The following is a 20,719-nucleotide window of genomic DNA, read 5'->3' on the forward strand; positions in this document are numbered from 1 at the left end:
CCCACATCCTCGACACATTCCACATCCATGCAGTAACGCCTTTTAACCAAAAACAGCAGGTCACGATATGCCAGTACAGTTCCCTCCTCTGAAACACAAGGTTGTTACTTTATATACCTATTGCTTCATGCATTGCCCACACATGCACGGCCTTATCAAAGGCCAAGCCAGCCACACACCCAGTTTCTATAGCCCCTGCCTTCTCCGTAACCAAGGAGATAAAATACACAAGACAGAAACAATGACATCATGCTGCAAGGACAAGGATGACAGGACGAGGACAGGACAGGCACTCTCAAGAAGCCTTGGAAAGACAGAAGTGACTGTCTGTCCCTCTCATCCCACAAACACCCTCCAGGACTGCATGTCTGGAGGTTATTTCTCATTTAAGAGAACCCAAAACATCCTCACATTTGAAAGCCTGTATCTTCTGTGGTTAAGAAGAACTGATCTATCTGTCTCAAACCAAGAGTTTTCATTGACGTTCTTGAGGGGTGACATTAATACTTGTGCCTGACTGCAAATGGGTATGTGGCCTTCAGGGAGCTGGACAAGCTTTTCTGGAGACAGTCCTGGTGTTGACTGCCCTCAAAGCTGGTCTCTCAGCTTGTTCCCTATATGAGCTCAGTCTCCTCAAACAGAGACCTAGGCCCCACTGACCCCAGTGTCCTACAAACAGAGGGGAGAGAAAAAAAAAAGACAAACCTTCTCTCATAGAGCCCAGGTCTGACAAGACATGGCACAGTCTGAGGGATAAAGAGTTTTATTGTTCATTTTACCAAGCGGCAATACAGCCACACACACCAGCACATGGGTCCAGAGCTTATTGGCTGGCCCAGGGTCACCAGAGAGCATGCAGAGTCTGAAAGTTATGCAGGTCTCTGGTCAGTGTCATCAGCATTAAAATTACCGTAGTCACCAAGTAACTCGTTCTCTCTTATTAAGCAGAAGGGAGAGGCAGACGTGTTATTTTAATCTTTCCCACTGCGGTGAGGAAAAGCTCTTGATGGGAAAAATGACACTAAGCCATTGCCCTTAGGATGTGGGTGAGAAGTGCAAGTGAAATAATTGAGTAAATACAGTAAGACAACTGTCATTTCCTTCCCCTGACGTTGCCATGGTCACACCCAAAACAAAGCTAGCTCAGCCATTGAGCCATCACCACTGACAAGCTGCTGCACCTTTTGATGAAATGTGATTTTATCGTCATTCTTGCCTCAGTTTAAATTAATTTAGAAGGATAAATATAATGGTAATGAAATAATAAGATTGTGGCTCTTTCATGGGCAAAAGTCAGCTTAGACAGTGACGTCGGTCTTGGGATTCAAGACTTCAGGGAATGCATGGGAGGTTGTGGAATGCCTTTTTATTTTCCAAATATCTTGAACTTGCATTCCAAGTAAGGGAAAATACTTCCACAGGACAATGCAGCATTTCACCAAGTATCAGCCTCCAAAAGGATTTCAGAAGTAAACAAACAGTCTATTTCAAATGGGGTAAAAAATGTGTAAGCAGTGATCTTAAAATATGCAGCCACTCATAGAGTTCTTGAGACAAACTGAAAATTAATTTATCTTGCAAGATCTTTTGCAAAGATCTAGTTATTTAACCACACCAATAAAATAGGAAGAAGAAAAGAAGGGGGACAAGTGTTGTGAGAAATTTCAGTTAAGATATTGAAGGTAGCAGAGGCAACATCAAACTGCCTAATTTTAAGAAAGGTAGAAACTGATTTGAATAATTGCAGTCCAATTTCTACAGCAAAGGTTTTAAAGCTTTTTTTTTTTTGAGCTTGATGTAAGTCTATTCACATGTATGATTATATTTCTGCATTCAAAAAGCTCTGCACAAAACCAGTGAGAAACATCTTCAGAGGACCCTGGATCAGGACTTAAATGAACCACTTGGACTCAGTATGTCCTGTTTTCTTTGGTAAGTGAATTAATAAGTGTTCTGCACGAGACTGCTGCCAAGGAAAGCAAATATATTGTTTTCACTGGCAAGCAAGTTAAAAAAACCTGAACAGCTCAACGCTGCCTTCGAAGATTGGACTCTACTCATGACTTCTACCAATCCTGTTGGAAAAATGAGATCAGCATCTTTGTGGTAAAATTCATAGTGGTTTGCAATACTAATATATGTATGCACAGCATCTTCTGCACTCTGCTGCTGATGATTTGCAGCAGGCCTGGCCAAAACCTCTGGTGATGCTGCAAAGACACAGCCCCAGAGTGACTCAGCCAATGCTTGCCACAGCTCTGGCAGGAGTCGGCATGCTCTGCTGACATCACACTCCAAGCACACCGACCTCACCACAAGCCTCACTTGCTGCAGTCAGCTACTGAAAAAGGAAACAGGTGTATATTAAAAAAAAAAGAACAAAAAAACCAAACCAAACAAAAACCCCTTAAAACTTGATGGTGTTCATGATACTTTTCCTTGGCACAGTGGACTAGGATGTTCAGGCACTGTTAAGCAGGAAGGGTAAATGGGACCTTGTGGTTTGGAAACACAAGAAATACATCTTCCCTCACACTGCTAAATTCCTCTGCCTGAATATGCAGCAGGCAAAGCCCTTTAAAAGAAAGCCCCATGCTCTGAAAAACAGCACATAGGCCACTCCAAATGACTTAATTGGCTTCATTTTAAAGAAGGGAAGAAGGAAGGCAAGACTTCTGCAAGAGCATGAATGTTCCTTTTACACCAGGAAATAAAATTCTTCTAGTATCAGCCATCACAAGGATCAAAGCCTAATTTTCAGGCAACAGTTGGTTCCCAGTGCAAGATTAAGACAAGGGTCACTGCTCAGAGATAAGGTTTGTAACAGGAATCTTTCCGCAGTCAGTTTCTCACCCAGATCTTCTGCTGAGGTCAGTCACAGATTGGTATCAATAAATTCAGTTGTGCCACACTTACGAACTAACAGCATCGGGGTATCAATATAATGGCCGACGTCAGAACCAGGATTAGGAATAAGGTTAGGGTTTAGGAAGGGATGTGCTCCACCACCAGGATTATTGCCGAGTCCTGCACAGTCTGACCTTCGTGATGCCCTTTACTTGCATTTTAGAAAGCAGGGCATGACTTGTAAGTTAAAGGCTAGAATTAAGGTTAGTCCCTCTCATCCATGTTTCTTCCTGAGTTGCAGTAGGCTCCCTGAAACAGTCCTGGGCTGACTCACATACAAACACTCCACCCAGAGAGCAGCTGACTAAAGGAGAGCCATTGATTAGGGTTAAGACTGCCATAGCAAATAAGTTTAAGTAAGAGGTGGCATCAGTTAATTAAAAGAGCCTGTGTTTAGTACTTGACCAGCAGTGGATGTCTATCCAGTGACCCAGGCTGGACTGGAGGAGAAAGTGTGGTGGTGGTGCAGCTAGTGACAGGGGGCTGCAGCAGCAGGTTTCTTGCTGTAGTTTAAGCTTAGTGAGCTATGTTAAACTCCTGCCTGGCAGGTGTAGTGCCCTATGTTTAATTCTGGGGCATTTAGTTAAACTCTGGTTAATGGCTGGGTTAGGGACTTGGTCTCCAGGATTGGGTCTCCCGCTGAATTAAACAATAGCCCTCTGCAGCCTTGCAGCAAAGCCTCAGTGCAGACTTTGCCCCACTCCTAGCCCCTAAGTCTCAAGGTTCACAGCAGAAAATCTCCAGAGCTTGGGCAGCAGAAGACACAGACCAGATCTCAGCTCAGTGTCACAGGCAGGTGTCACTGCAGAGCCCCAGCCCAACCCAAGACCACAAGGCTCAGCCTCACACTGTTCCTTGGCTGAGTTATGAATACCTGAAAAATGCCACACCACACTCTTGAGCCAAGAAACACACGGCAGCTTGGCATTAGAGGGAGCATGGACAGATCCCAGGCCAAGGTCTGGGCACAGTGTTGCTGCACATGTGCTACTTTAGGTTCAGGTCCTTTCCAACCCAGACAGACATATTAGTACTTAATTGGAGAGTCAAGGTAGTTTTACCTCTACTTATTTTGCTACAAAGACTCACACGGGATGTGTGCTAGGGCCAGAATCCACATCACGGCCCTGGTGAAAATCCAGAGAAATGCTGTTGATTTTAGTGCAGTTATTGTAGATCTATGCAGTGAAATCCTCTAAACCTAGCCCAGGCAATACCCTTGCACAGGTCACTGTTAAACTACGTTTACTTGACAGAGGCAGCAGACCAGTGAAGCAAGGCTACCAAAAGGTTACAAAACCAACTTCCTAGACAGAGTGCAAGATCTGCCCCACAGATAAAAATATAAAAGGCCGGTGTTTCTCTTCCACTTTATTCACTGCTAGACTGCTAGTAAGAACCCACTAGTAAGACGAAAAAACAAAACAACAAAAAAACCCCAACAGAAAACACTAAGAGTGAATAATTTTCCTCCTTTCTCAAGACCTTTCTTATCTATGAAAATCAACAGGCCTAGCAACAGTAGCAATGATTTATTGAGCCACACCTTTACAGTGCCTTCTGTGCCCTATGGTAGGTGGGAGCACGCAGATGGCAGGAGACAATGCCTCTGATCCAAGCAGCTTACCCTTGGCAAGGTATCCGACTACCTCTCCACAGCAGCAGGCTTCTGACCACAATGGAGGGAGTCCATCTCTGAAGGTTTCCAAGGGTCATGTAATTTCTAGGAGCTATGGGGCACAGCACTATCCCCAATGTGACCAACGGAGTGACACATGCCCAGCTCCTTGGAGGATCAGGCCAGAAACTGCTCCGAAGTCAGACAGGAGTAAACAGGCCCAAGAGCATGCAGATACTCCATTACTTACCTGCGGCTGAGAGGCCAGATTCATCTTATAAGGATGCGTCTTTCCCTCCTCATTTACAAGTGGTGACCAGACTTTTGACTCCGTTCTGCAACACACAGATTTTTAATAGTTAATCTGTTTTCATCACTGAGCATCATTACTGTTATTAAAAGACTTGAAGTTAATCAATTTCCCAAACATTTCCCCAGTCTTTTGTATATAGCACTATCCACATCAGGAGGAATCTGGACAGCCTCATTTTAGGCACGTAACTTGGATGAATTAGTTATGTTGTATGAGGTCCTTGGAGAAAGACAGGATCTCAGCCTTGACTATCCTGGCTTATCCTTTGGGGCTCCACTGGCAACACATCCAGCACGGGCTCCAACCCAGGCAGTAGAGTTGGGAGTCACCCAACAGCAGAAGCTGGAGATATCCCTTAGATGCAGATCCTTTAATTAAGTGGGACAATTCATATTACTGTGTGTTTCAGTTTTTATAGGTAGCTGCAAAGAGGAATTATTCTTGCCTGTATTGACTATACAGAGAACATTTCATTCTTGAAGTTGGGCTGCCTTGGATAAGCTAAAAATATTTTTTGGTTTGGGCCTGAGGAATTTTATTCTTATTTATACAGTAGTACCTATGCTGCACAAACAGAGGCTTTTGGGAATTATAAAAAAGAAAATGGGTCCAAGTCCGCAATGGGACTAAGCACTGAGGTGACATAATGTGTCAGAGAGACTCTACATAAACTTTACTGGTCTGTGGTCCCTATTACTCACAGCAGCCTGAAACACAAGTCAAGAGCTGTGACCAAAACCAACTGCTTTTACCATCATCATTCTGGAGTTTTGCTATGTCCCAAAGAACAACAGACAAAGTGGTGAGGAAGAAGCAGAGTGTTTAGATTTGCTTCAGATACTTTGTGGGAAACATATGCTACCTACTTTTCTCAGAAGTACAGACAGCAGTTAGCATCTCAGATGGACTAAACAGTGCCATTTTTCCCAAACTTTTTAATAGTAGGGAACGAGTAGCTGCAGTATTGCTGAATGAAAACCACTGTTCAATGCTAAACATTGCATCATGCGGCAACCAGATGGCTGATAAACTCTTAGGATGAGTTTTGAAAACCATGTCCTGTTTTGACAGGAGCCCTTTATAGAATCTGCAACTGCACATAGATGTACTTCCCAGGTATTTGTGGGTCCAGGGTCAGTTACGATTAAAGTACTTAGTTAGTAAAACAGGAATGCTTCCACTGAGAATTCACTGGATAACTGGAAAGAGACTTTAAACAGAAAAGGCTTATAAAACTGACAAGGATGGAGAAACAGGGTATAGAGCTACCCACGATAAATTCAATCTGGTCTACACTATTCCTCTAAAAGCCCTCCAATGTCAGGACATTTTTTTAAACAGCCCAAACTTAACTGTGATGTACGTGCATAACCCAGACACTTGCTGCGTAAATAGTATTTTAATACTGACATCCAAAAGGTAGCTCAGTGGGAGGAGGCAGGAGGCAGCATTCTCACTCAAGGAAGAGGAGAAGTTTTATTGACCTGCTATTGCATCTACTGCACTCTAGACTTTACACGGAAGAAACCTGAATGAAATCTGCTGTGCTGTACCTCCTTTCACAGGCAAGTACAAAGACACAGGTCACACCAGATATCATCCTTTACAAGCATTCAGGCACAGCAAACCTTTGACTCCAGACTATTGCACCCTGCAGGCTCAGCTGCAGTGCTGATACCCGACAACCTACATCCCCCAAATCCTGGCATCTGGCAAGCTGGGGCACACACAGACTAACAAATATGAATGTAACAGCTGCATGGGATCAGATCCATGCCCATCTGATCATTATCTTGTCTCAATAGATGCCGTTACTGGATGCAAACATACCCCAGGTGAGTATAAAACAGCCATTCCCTCCTTGCTTCTGGCAACAAGTGCTTTAAGGTACCTGAGGAACCAGAGATTTTAACCAGATTATGGCTATCAAGCCTGACAAAGTCACAGCCATCTATAGGATGGCTGTATTCTGCACTTGAAGACTGTGTTTGCAGAGGGGAGCAGCCCACTGACCAACGCAAAGCATTATTCCTTGAAATTGTTTGGAGATCATGTGCAACCAAGTTTCACCTCCTCTGGAACAAGAGGGGCCACAGCAAAGTATATGGGAATCAAATAGTCTGCAAGTCAGGCTGTAAGCAAGTGGACATTGGCTGGAGATGAAAGAGCAGATCAGAGAGCATTAAACACTTCAGCTGATTTCTAGCATGAGGCACCCCTGTGCCAGTTCTCACTAGCAGTGATCTAAGTACTTTTGAGGTAGCATTTTCTTTTGCAGCAGCTTAATATTATCAGATTCCAGAAGCACCAAAAGGCCTTATTCAGGCTGAAAATTTAAGCTTAGAGCAGACCAATATACAAATACAGAACAGAAACCTCTCCTCAGGAACCAGGGCACTTGCTTTCCTCCCACTGCCCTTCACTCAATGCATTTGAGGTGACAGCACCTTGGTCTCCAGCATAGGGGAGGCAGCTATGGCCAACTACGGCAGCCAATGGGTTTTCTCCTCCCTTATTTATTAGCAAGGCAAAAAGCACAAGTTTGTTTCCCAGCCTGCTGCCATTCTGATCTGTCACTGGATATAAATGGAAGCAGCAAGGTCACTCCAGGCTTCACTTTCAATCCAGTTTAAAAGTTATCCAAACAGAAAGGTTAAATAGCCCGTGTGGTTGTTCCTCTAAGGCTGGGAGGATAAAGCTTCCCTTTGTCTTCACAACAGCTGCAGCAGAGACCTTCAGCCACTCTCAACAGCCCATTTATGGCCCCAGCAAAGCAGCAAAGATGAGACAGCTTTGCTCTCACTGGCTTTGCCTATTGGGGCTTTCAAGGTGAGTGCCCCATCCCACCACACTGGAGCCCACAGCCTGCAGGTCATCGGTGGGACTGCTGTGGTCCCAGCTTTCAGCAAGGGCTTCCTGGCTCTGCTCCTGGTGTCACTGCCTGCACTTTTACTCAAGTGTGGCAGGAGAAAGAAAAACAGCACCTAAAAGTTCACCTTATGTCCCACTGCTGGCCCAGGACTTATTTTCTGAAGGGCTGGGAAGCGTGGACACAAGGCACAGATGATAAGGTGGATTGGTTAGACTCATCATGTTTGTATCTTATCTATATGTGTTCACATCTTATTTCTGTGAAGAAGGGAACAGGCGTCAGAGCAGACAGTTCAAACCCAGCCTCAGTGCAGTGCCCTGAGTTCACAGCAGGCTATTACTGGTAGGACTGTAGTGGCTTTCTGGAAGATTTTCTTCAGATCTGGAGAGGAGGACCCCCCAGCCACAAAACCGACTCCACACTCCCCCTGATGAGGCAGTATCCCTGCCACAGAGCATGGCCACTCTAGCAGGGCTGCCTCCCCACCAGTGGTGGGGCTGGATGTCCAACAACCTGCTGAGGAATCACACCCTGTCTTCAGGGAAAGCCAGCAGGCTTCAGCATGCCCATAGGATCTCACAGACTCCTGCTTAAATTGATGAATAGTTATTTTAGAACATGGTTTCTAATGCATATTCTTTCAAAAGAGATTCCAGATAAGCGCAATGCTCAAATAGTGCAGAAAGAGAAGACAAACCCATGATACCCAAACAAGCCTGGGAACAAGTGCCAGTCAAATTAATTGCATGCACGTGGATAGACAAGCTTCGTCATGTTTGCAGTTCACATTTCCATGCTGTTTCCTTACTACAGGAGAGAATGCAACGAAGACAGGGCCAGGGAACGAGCCATGCATATGCCGTTTCATCCAGGCAGAAACCAAGAAATTTCTCTGATACTAGTTTGGATGGGGAGGAACTGGTAAGAAGGGGAGGAAGGAAACTGCATGCGAGTCAAGGCAAGAATCTGGAGAGTTATTTACAAAATACAACACTTTAAGAAGCTTGGCTTGAACATGGTATAATATAAACATTGCAGGAGCCTAGATTTTGCTATCAATGCTTTGTGTGCAGAGCTGGGCCATAGCTTCAAGGGAAAATTCAGAGCTGGAAAATGAGGCTCTAATTCTGTGTGCCAGGAACTGCATAAGTAACTTGGGTAAAGGTGAGCGGCACACTTACACTCCCATTTCAATCACCAGGATGGAAACAACTAAGATACCAAAGTAGCAACTAAACCCATAAAGAGAGAGAAGGTCCTTGTGCAACACAGTTTGCTAGCTGAAAAATGAGGAAAGATCTAAAGAATTCCTCTTTCAACCCTCCCCAAGAGTTTTAGACAGGCATTTTAATAATGTTTAGAGACTAACTACAAGAGCTTTCAGGCCACCAGGAAGGTGCCTTTTAATCAGCCTTTTAGTTACAACAGCTGCAAAGTACATGCCTTTGGATTTAAACACAAGCAGTCACTTTTAGCAACCATCCATTAGTGGACATATTCACTTCGGCAAGCAAAACTGTACTTCGGCTGCATGCAGCCTACTGCCAATTCAAACAGCAACGCTAGGCACAACTTGCTAGAGACAAAAGGCCCCAAATTAATTTTTTCACACATGGCCCTCTGCTCCAGGCATTTCAGGTGTCTCTTCATGCAACCATAGAATACAAAAGGGCAACTCCAGCTGTGCAGAAGAAGCAACAAAAGTCTATCGCAAGCGGTTTCATTACAGAGTTACGAAGGACTCAATGCCTGACTGCTCAGACTTACACTGTTCTTCCACCAGCCAGCTACATAGAGTTAACTACTTTTGCCTCACCGAAGAAGCTGTAGAAACACAACAAATGCCAAGCTTGACTTGTCAAAATGACTTTGAACGTGCCAATCATTAGTAAAAGCTGTGGGCAAGCACCCAGGAGTGCTGGGAGCACCACACCAGCCATGGAGAGGTTGTGAGCTGCCACAGAGGGTCAGGCAATCTGCATGCCCTTATATAGCTGCATGCAGAGCATCAGGCTTTTCCCAGGGCCAAAAGAATTATTAGTAAGATGACGGAGCTGGAAAACGCTTCTTGGCAGGGAAGCGAGAAGCAAACCTAAATGAGTCAATGGATTCTACCGACTTCCTAGAACACAAATTCGAGCCTATTGTGGCTTTGTGCAACTAGTCCTCACAGCTGAGGCCTGGGAACACATGGAGCAAGCAAGAGTGCAACTGAACCTACCGAATAAAATGCAGATAACATCACACACATTCTCTCTTTTTCATAAGCATCTACACATGATCCTTTCTGACAACGCAATGAATGCGCTAGTAGCAGATCTGACTTCCCTGATCCTAGCACTTTTCAAAGAACAAATACATAGCTTCATTCCTTGGCATAACTTTCAGCAAACAGACTGTTTTGCAAACAAAAAAGGTGCATTAATATATTATATGCTGGTAGCAGAGCTGCAGAAAAGCAGCTTGAAATTTGAAGGACTGTAGGAGCAGAACAAGAGATTACATGTTTGCAAACCCTTTTCACAAATATTCTTCTCTTATTACCACCCCCAGCCTGCCTCTGGACATAGAGGGAAGGGCAGACTCACTGTGGGAACACTTCTTTTTTGTTGAAAAAAAGCATATAAATACACACTTTATCTTTGAGTTGCTCAGAGCTGCATATGAACACAGTTCCACCACCCATTTCGTGACTAAAGCCACAGGCAAAGAGCTATTTGTTTTAGAAATAAATTTTCACCTGTGCTGCAATGAACATTTGTCTGCTTTTGTAGATCTGCAGCTACAGCTACATGGAGCTGTGTGTCAAATTCATCATGAGAATTAGTTCCTCCTGAGCCTTCCCTTCTTTGAGTGCTCTTTGTCAAGGCAAGCATCTTTCCCAAAATACACTGAGTTTCCAAAGGAAGTTGACAGCTTTCTCCAGTCTGTTGGACATGTCTTGCTGCTTACCCCCGTTAAAGGAAAATCAGAGGTGTGCTTGGAAGGGGTGCAGCCTGAGGGGAGGCTTAAAATGTCAGTGCAACAATGTATGCATCCTAATTGGAAAAAGAAAAAAAAAAAAAAAAGAGCAGCTCTTCTCAAAGACTCAAGATCCAAAACTTCATTTTTCCTACAAATGGGAGAGGCTCAAAAATCTGTCCATGAAATTTCTCTGTTTAGCAACTGGGTGGTTTTGAGTTGACTGAAGCACACTGTCTGATGTAGCTCAGTCTTTCTGCATGCACCATACAAAACCATAGTGCTGAGCTTGATTTTACACCGCTGAAGACAGTAATGGAACCTTTACTTTGGTTTCTTGGGAACTACATTTCTAAAACCCCTCTCTAGCCTGAAACAAAAAGCAAAATGAATGAACAAACACAGGCTCGGAAAAGAGCAGGGAGCTGCTAGACACACTATGTTCAGCAGGAATTTGGTGTACGCGGCAACATTGTTGAACACTCACATTCAAGGCAGAAAATAGACCTTTCCAACTCTGTTCACACAGCAAACAGCAAAGCACCTGGCAGGGCTGCTTAGAAAAGCATATTCAGAGAAAGTAGTTTGTGGCTGGGTTTTAAATCCTAGGAAATTAACAGATTTGCACCTTTTGGCGAAAAAGCAGACCAGGCATGTTTTCTTCAGCTAGTAATTTGATCCATTTTTAATGGTGATATGTGTTAGACTAGATTTCCTGCTTACGATCTCATCTGAAGTATTTTTGGACTGTTACCATCATTAAGGAAAATACTGAAGCAGGAAACATTGGAATGCTGTTGATATTCACAATACAAAACACAGTACACAGTGCAAACAGCATTTCCTTTACCAGAAGGGTTTAAGTGCTTTCAATTCTCTACATTTACATTTCTCTTAAATAACCATTAGTACAGCCAAACATGAAGACATCTTAACCATTTGGCTACCATTAAAATAGAAGAGGGTTGCATATTTGCAGAACATACACATACAAATTTTGTTTTGGTCCACAGAAGAGCACAAGATGACAACAAGCATAGCACAACACTCTCCCAGCCTCCAGCTACTTGCAGCTTAAGGGCTTTCTGCAGCAGAGATACTGCCAGGGTATATAATATCCTTTATAGTTTTGCCTTCCATTAATTCACCCACTCTCCTTTTGAACCCATGTACACTTTTAGAATTCACAGCACAGTCATAAATGAAGTCTCCACTGGCACGAAAGTGTTGACCCGTTGGTGGAACCAAAACACCTGATGTTAAGCTCAGACCCATGTCTAAAATCCCTCCTGGCACGACCTTGCTGCCACCCTGAATGCAGGTCAGAGAGCATTTTGCACAGGTAATCATTTAAATGAGTAATCGTTTAAAATTCATCAGATATGAAATTAAAATTCACTAAGGATTTATGCTTTCACACGACACCTCTACAATGGTGAGCAGAAAAAGACTGGAAGACTTCTCACTGTGGAAAACCTGGCACAGCTGGGCACATTCTCAGCACCAGCTGTGTGTGATGCTCCAGCCCATGGAGCTGCTGCCCTGTCTGACCAGTGGTCTTTGCCATCGTGGCTACTTGGTACAACTGATTCAGCTAATGAGCTACAACTGCAGAGCATGGAGACCAGACCCAAGAGTTGGTGGTGTTGAAGTGCAAATGATATGCTTTCCTTGTCATACTCAGCCAACTACTTACAGAGCTACTTCAAGAGAGAAAAAACTTCCAGCTCTGACCTGATTGTATTGTCAGCCTTCCTCACTAACTATATGGTCAAGTCTTACTGTCAGAGTTTGGCCCAAGGTTCAGGAAGTCCAAGCCATACCAGTTGGCCAGGTGGCACGCATTTTCCCAAGTGCCTTCCACCCTCTCCACCTCTGTAGCGATGGTCTTCCCCTCTTTATAGACGAGGGCTGACCACTAACCCATAGTCTGCTTTCCTCACCCATTTCCTCTACCCTAAGTTGAACAGGAAGATGAAGTATGGGCTCCAACTGTTTTAAAATGCCTTCTCTGTCACCCCTCTAGTCCTGCTCTCAAGATCTTCCATTTTAAGGTCTTGGTCTTAGACTGCAAAGTAAAGAAGAGCTCTAACCTCAGCAACCAAGACTACATTGCATTTCTGACCACTGAGTCCAGCTGCATTTGGGACAACACAGTAACAGGGGCCCAGAAGGAGACAGCTGGGTGTTAGGGGTAAAATACTCTCAATAGAGTACAACCAGGAAAGACCACGATGCACACTACTGTCTTTTGGCATTAAAGAGCTTTCTTCTCTGAGAAAGCCTCCTGCAATATCGTATTCCCCAATACAAACACATCTCTAGTGGTTATCAAGTCTCCAAACAAGTAAGCAACTCCTCCCTAAGCAGAACTTTACTCCCAAAGAAGAAGGAGGACCAAAGACGTGAAGTTCCCTAGAATCATCTAAAATGGATTCTACATAGAGTATTGGGTAGTAATATCAAATCCTAAAGTGGATAAGTAGTGAGATCACTGCTTTCATGTCCTTGTGGTCTTGACACTCTTCTTAGCCATTTTGTCAGCAGTACTCCTCAATCACTACAGCAGCAGAAGCGTCCAGCACACACTCATGCTACCTCATTGAAAGGGGGTCTTGAAAAAGAGTTGGGCTGTGCTAACTCAAAGCCCCTGCATGGTTTTACACAGCTGCACATCCAGCTAGAAATCTCTCCCTGGGCAGCTTCCACACCCAAGGCTGATGAAACATGCATGGGGTAGCTATAAAGTTAACAACTTTGTAATTAACTTTAGGAAACACATTTTACAGACTCAATGATCTGTAAGAGTGAGCTTGCCTGCAGGCTGAAAGAGCCCTTGCCTCCCCTCCTTTCTCCCAGCCAGAACCACATGGCACTGGTTTGCTAAGTCAAGCAACTGGGTATTTCAGAGAGGAAAAGAAGCACTCCTTCACAGGAAGATTACAGGCTGCCAAGTTAGAGGCCAGTGTGAGAAACTCTGGGGCTAACAGGCTGCTGCAATGCTCCCCACCCATTCACACTGCCTGCACTGTGCTCCATTCTTCCCTCTGAATTCCCTCAATGAATTGTCAGGCTTTTTTTGGCCAAGACCCATTGCTTCTTCCTGAACTGGGAAATGCCTGCTGAACTCCTGGCATTGTCCAAGCTATGGTAAAAGATTTCTGTTTATCACAGAAAAGCCCTGGAAAACTGAACTACTGTGTCATTTAAGGCATGCTTTTGCACTCCTTCTGAAAGCACTTCCCCTGCATCTGCCGTGAAGCTGATGGACAACTGCTTTGTGGGAAGACAGCCACAGGAAAAACTCACTCCAGAGCAACTAGAAATGCCACACTGCATCTACCATCTGACTTTGAGAAGTGCTGGTACCCATGGCTACAATTCAAACCAAGAGGAAGGATAAATCCCCAGCCCCCTTGAAAAAAAAAAAACAGGCTTCAGTTCTTTTAAGAAGCAATGGGTCAATGCAAAGCAGACCCCTGCCTTCCCAGTCTCCATTTCTTCTCCATACAAAGATGGCCCAAGAAAAAAGCACGGCTGGGGAAGGGAATGAAGCTGTCCATTGCTCTGCAGCTCAAGACAGTAGGAAGGCTGAAGCTAGCCCGTGCTCTACACTGGTGACAAAGACCATGGCTCAGCTGTCACCTTCCTTTAGTTTTTCACGATTTGAAGAGACTGATGCCTGACAGGTACCTCGATGCACCCTGGGTCGTTACTGTTTAGCACTGTTGGCGGTGTTTGATCAAGAGGCTCCAAAATGTGCAACCTTTCCGAGTCTGTGCATGGCAAAAACTAGGCAATTCATAGCTTGGACAACACACAACTGTATGTTTTAACTGCTAAATTAGTGCAACAGGAAGAAAGGTCTCCTCTGGTTGTACGTCCTCTGCTATAAGTGAAGTTTTCATGAGACCTGTCTTTGATTTCTTGCTGTCAGGAGCCACAGAATAGGCTGACAGACTCCGACACAAATTATCAGCCAACTTCTCACTGGGAAAATTGTTTTCATAAGGTCAAAGTGTAGCAAATGCAAGCAGCATTAGGATTAAAGGCTGAAATGCAGTTCCCTCTTGCTATCCAGCGCCTGGCCAAAGCACTAAGAGGTCAAATTAAACAAACTAGCCAGAGAGGTCTGCTGTCAAACCAAAACATAGCTACTGCCCACCCCACATCCCTCCCTCTCTCCATCCCCAGTCTCGCTCAGCAACGTACCTGCTGACCGTCAGAGTTAATTCATCTGTGCAACCCTTGATTTTGTTCTGCGCCTCAAGGTGCGTCATGTTATCTGTGTTTACTCCATCAATAGCTATGATCTGGTCTCCCATACACAAGTGGGCTATTGCAGCTTTGCTACCTGGAGTCACCTAAGGGAAAACAAGAAGAGTGAATAGACTTTCTAGGGAGAAGGTTTCCATAGCAACATTTGAAAAACAGTTGGAGCACTCAGGGCTTCTCTCACTGGTACCTGTAAGCAAAGAGGTGAAAACTAATGAAAGTAAATTCTCAGCAGAAATCTATCTGGGTCTCTTAGATGCTCCTCAGTATTAGTTAGGGTCTGGATTCTATTTTGGGACCCACAGATAGAAATTTGGGGAGGGGACAGCAGGTAAATAATAAAAATTGTATTTTCACTCAAGGCAATTGGCTTTGTGCTAGAGAGCAAGAACATACAGAAAGCAACTCTGTTCTTCGCTGGACAGAGAAGTGCTCTCCAAAACGGAAGGTGCTAAGGACAGCCAGGAAGTCCAGACCTCTAAGAATGGAGGTGACAGAAGAGTATCAGAGTCATTGCAACACAGTCAACACCAATCATAAACACCTTCATCTGCACCATGATCTCGTTTGCTTCCTTCCTTGGAAGGAATGTTTGGGGTCAAGATTTTGGATTGCTTCTTTAGTTGTAGTAAACTGGTTTTGCCTGGGAACAGCTGCAACAGACACTCACTGACTTCAGCGAGACCAATCCCAAAGCAATGCTTGATCGAACAAGCAGACTGGAAAGGAGAAAGACATCAGAAACTTCATCTTTAAACCATAATCCGACAATACTTTCTGAAAAAGTAGAAGCATCATCCCCAGCCTGCCAGCATGACCACAGCTCACCTTGATGCATTCTGCCATATTACAATCTCCCTTTCCTCTCCATGTGTGGTGCTTTGCTTCCCAGATATACTACAGCACTGCTAAAGAGGTGCTGTGCACTGCCTGAGAAATGACTGATGGGAAGGAGCTCAGGGTAATCTCACTGAGATCCCAGACAGACAGAAGACACTATGCAGCAACGCCACCGGTACGATACTCCTCATGAAAAAGAAGGTTCCAGTTAAAACTTGGCATTTTCAAGCAAATCAACTAACTGGTTCACTCATTTTTCCCTCCTAATGAGGGATCAACCGAGATGTCTTTGGGCCAAAATTATTGCCTCAGTGGAGGGTGAAGAATGTCACATTTGTTTGTGGCTTTGCAAACACTACATAAGATTTTGTGCAGTTTTAATGACTTTGTAGAAGGAGCATAATGATTACTGTGGGCTTTCATCAATTATTTAATAGGCAGAGGAAATAAGGGTGGACTGCTCCCAGACATGAGTACAGATTAAAACATGCCTTGCAGCTAAGACATACCTCGTTTATGAGTCCGTTGCAACTGGTATTCATTCTACACATTCATGCTAGGTTTCAGCATGCTGGAAAGCAGCTGAGCAAACTGAGCAGAGCTGTCAGACATAAACAAACATTGTTCACAAGATTTAGCGAGTCCTCCTAATGTAGAATTGGATGGCAAATCATTCCCCCTAAAGAAACATTCACCTCCTAGGGGTGTCACACATTAGCTGCAATCACTGCTTTCCCTGTGCCAAAAATGAGGCTGTTCAGCACACCTCCTCACAGATGTAGCGTGGTATTTTCCCTAACCAGAAGGAAGATCACAGGATGCTTTTCTTTTTTCACCTCTCCACTAGGATAATATTTCATGGAAAAGGGAAGGACACAGATGTCTATCACAGATGTCCAAGGTTGGCCAAGGTGCTCAACATTAAGCCAAAGACCTTGAGATGGGTCAACCAAATAGTGCCTGTCTACCTGCTCACCACTTTTAATGCTGCAAGCAGACTACAAACTGACAGAGGAAGTGCTAATGAAAAGACCAGACAAGCCACCAGATGGATATAGAAGATCTGCTTTAAATGTGAAGATCATTGCCTCCCAAGCTGCAGCCTGCAGCTGACTTGTGGCCTACTAAGACCACTGAGTGCAGCCTGCTGCTGCTTCACTGGATCCACTGCCTCGAGCATACCTTCATGTAAACCTTGTGACAAGGTCACCTAGCAGCCACAAAGAAATCTTGAGCACTGAAAGTCACCCACAGTCCTACCAGATATGGGAGCTGTCATTTTAGAAACCATGAGACAGATCCCTAAAGACATCGTTACACTGGAGGGAGCGTGCAGGGCACACGTTGCAGGTCTGCCCCTGGTCACTAAGCCTTAACCGAGTCTCTTGGTTTCTCGGTGCCTTTATTTCCTCTGCTATCAAAGGAGGGAGAGGGGCACATTGCTCAGCCCTGTGAGGAGCACCAAGTTCAGCACACTATTACCGTGATTCATTTTCGATCAGACAAGACTGCCAAGGGGTCAAGAATAACAGTAGATTAACACTGCCGCTGGAACACTGTCAGAGGCTCAGCCGTACAGCTTGCATTTAAAGACTGATAATCTATGCTACCTGTGGCAGGCTGCTAGAAATGATCCTGTACCACAAGGAGCAGCTGAGCCAGAGTAGCCAGGGACACTGAAGTACTGAAGCCTCCTGAAGAAACCCCAAGAGCCACCAGGATGAGTGAGTGGTATTCACAGTAACATCTCAACGCTTTGTCAGCGCTTGTGGTGTCATGTTCCCCTTCTGTGTCCACTTCAGAGGAATTTGAAATGTGAGTGCTCTTCTCCATCAGATAAGAGCCACTGGTAGCACAAGGGCTATTACATCCACTCAGGTACCATACAAACCTCTCCCCTAAGGGGAAGCTACGATGATGCACAGTAATAAAAAAGATAAGTGAATTTGCCAAAGGGAAACATGTTTTAAAATCCAGTTTCTTCAGTTCTGGAAATAACTTGCCCTGAAATGCAACCTTCCACAAACTGCTCCCCTACAACATCCATCTTGTACTCCCTCCCAGGACTGCTCATAGCAAACATGTCTGCACAAGGGCATGGTACTGCAGGGAACCCATCCCCCATCCTTTTAGGATGATTAATAGCTTCTAATAACATTCCCTTCCCTCCTCATAGTAAAGTCTGGGTTTATCTCGGTGCTGTCAATGCTGCTTTTGAGATTTGCTCATCTACCAGTTAAGTCAGGAAAGTAAAAGCGTTTCTGTTATTAAGTGAGGAGCAGAGAGCTGCCACTGGGAAGATCTTTTCCTGCTTTTATTTTTATCACATCCCTCCCTGGTCCATGGGGAGCAGCAAGGGCAGGCTTATGGCTGGGGAGGGGGACAGGCAGAGGCGCTCAGAGCACTGACAGCTACCAGCCAGCTTACACAACCCAACCAAAAGGACACCAAAAATGCACAAAAGCTTTCAGGCTCACAGGCATCTTGTAAATATTGCACTGCCTGAAACTGCTTTGCTCCTGCTCTCCTCTCAGATGTCTTAAAGCTTTGCATGGAGCAGACATCTGCAGGAACCAAGGGGATGGCAGGCACTGCCTTGCACACCTTGCACAGGCGGGTGACCCCCACATAGAGCTGCACTTCTGCATGGGAGGGTGAAGAGGGCTGAAAGACAGTGCAAGGAACAAAACCTACAAACACAACTTTGCACAAGTTACATCTCATGCAAAGGCATAGCCTCTTGTCTCCTTCAAAAGAGCTCCCTGACTGGCTTGGACTTCCCCCACTGGGGTCAAGCAGCCTCTGGCAGAGGGGACATAGGCAGCATCACAGGGCCCCAGGAGCCCCCCAGCTCCAGGGACATTATCGTCAGGTGAATAAAGTTCGGCACACCCTGTAACATCATGCCCAAGGGCTTCCTTTGAAAAAGAGCCATGCCCTACCTTGTGGTGATTGCTCCCAAGGCAATCGTGTAACACTTTGCCCTTAGGTCATTTCACTGTTGAACAGACAATGATGAGGCAGGCTGAGCAGCACTGCTTCATACCATACCCAAAATAGGTCCCAAAGCTCACCAGAGTGTGCCTATGGTGATGCTCTGTTTGGCCAGCATCTCTGTTAAGAAATCTGGGCTACTACAGAAATAATCTAGGTACTTATAACCAGACACATCAGACTAGGTCCCTGATACCAGCTCAGAGACATTTGCCAGCATATGGAAGAAACAAATAACCCCATAATACATGGACTTGATCGTGTACTCTTTACTCATGCAAAGCTCAGTGTAGCAGATAACTGTTTAGACCAGTTACAGGCTCAGACCCCTCTTTTTAAAGAGGTCCCACAGACTCAGGGTTGGTATGGAGAGAAGAAAAACATACATTATTTTCTTATACTACAAAGTGAAACTTTATGTACATATGCATGTGCACACACACACACATATCTATAAAGCTCTGCAAATGAAGAGGGTAGAAAAATTATCTGCCCCCCTCACCTTCCCTGCACGCACACTTTGGGCTCCACCTTGCCAACACCACCAGGACTGTGCAAAGTTCAGATTCCTCTCTCCCATGTGGTTTGCCTGCTGCCATTCCCTTGCACTGGTGGCTGGGCAACAAATGAAGGACTCAGCCATGACATGTCAAGTCTTTAGCTAGTCTTTGGGCAAGTGCATTTACAACAGAAAAGAAAACACTTCTATTTAGCGGAGGGAATGAGACATATTTGGCTGCTTACCCAGCTCCCAGGCCCTCTTTATAAGACTTCTGTCTGTCCCAGAGCTAGCCAAACACAGCCACGTTTTAAATTTGATGCAATTACCTCCACACACACTACTTAACAAGCTTTGCAGTCCCTGGACAGGGATATATAGTGCCTTTTTTCCTTCTGCAGGCAAGGATCCAAGATGCAGCAGTGGGTATATTAAGGGAAGCTGCTGCCCACAGCAAATGAGAGGGAGGAAGTGTGGGAAGCATTTCTGTGAAAAGCAGCTCCATGTGAGTCAGCATAGATGTGTGGGTCTCAAATTCATTCAATTCTTTCTGGCCTTCTCCCCCTATCCATTCAGGCACACTACTTGCTTACTCCATCAGCCCTCCACAGTTTCTCACAGACCCTACAGCCTCTGGTACCACCCATGACTCCACACCTAGACACACATCGCAAGAAGTGATGAAGAGATAAGAAACAACAAAATTAACATCAGCCAAGAAAAAGATCAGGATAAACAATACCTATCTGAGCTTGAGAGGAAAATCCAGCTGTGTCTTTGCTGGACAGAACAGACATGCAGCAACATACTTCTAAGGCCACCAGCGACAACTAGACATCTCTGACATTCAGTTTAATCCTCCCCACCCACACAAACTGCTCTTTTACCACGAGTAATGTCCTCGGCGCTGGTGTATTATGCTAAGCAGCCACAGTTTCTCCCAGCAAAAGCATGCAGCTGGGTCAGCAGAGATCAGAGGCTATGAGAAAATTCAAGCAAGCACGTTCCCCACCCCTTCTCTTTAGGGAAGGGGGAACAACAGGCCAGTTCCTTACAACCGGCTCCAGGAGATTTTCCTCCCGAGCTGCTCCCATTCTCTGCACCATTACAGTCCAACACTGCTGCAGCCCAAAGCTCACTGGCTGCTCTGTGCTGGCCCAGACCACAACATCACTGGGAGAGAAGGGGAAGGTGGACATGCCCCTGGCTGGTGAAACCCCTGAGTGTCAGCCCACCCCAACAGGGTCTGAGCTTCCACTGCACAAGCCCCTCTGGCAGCCCAGCTCACCCTCACCCTCCTGCCTGCCTTCATGTCCTGCCTATTTCTGACAGCCAGATGAGCATTATTAACACAGAAAAGGGAAGGCATTAGACACAGCACAGAGAGGGCTGACCTCAGGAAGGCAGTGTAAAAAGACATAGGCGAAATGATTTGCTCAG

The 20,719-nt window shown here is 45.1% G+C and overlaps 1 protein-coding gene across 1 annotated transcript in view; it reads right to left on the reverse strand.

Annotated features, from left to right (window-relative positions):
- The window catches only part of PDLIM1 (PDZ and LIM domain 1), a 32,950-nt gene extending 17,920 nt beyond the window's left edge, over positions 1–15,030 (reverse strand). Inside the window, exons 1-2 of the mRNA XM_010567737.1 lie at positions 14,884–15,030; positions 4,776–4,860 (exon numbers count right to left, since the gene is read on the reverse strand). Coding sequence (XP_010566039.1) covers positions 4,776–4,860; positions 14,884–14,996 — 198 coding nt within the window. The 5' untranslated portion in view covers positions 14,997–15,030. The remainder of the gene's footprint in view (positions 1–4,775; positions 4,861–14,883) is intronic.
- Positions 15,031–20,719: the final 5,689 nt, after the last annotated feature.

This window comes from Haliaeetus leucocephalus, unplaced genomic scaffold (assembly GCF_000737465.1).
Source record: "Haliaeetus leucocephalus isolate CR32 unplaced genomic scaffold, Haliaeetus_leucocephalus-4.0 Scaffold229, whole genome shotgun sequence".
In the NCBI taxonomy this organism is placed as follows: domain Eukaryota; kingdom Metazoa; phylum Chordata; class Aves; order Accipitriformes; family Accipitridae; genus Haliaeetus; species Haliaeetus leucocephalus.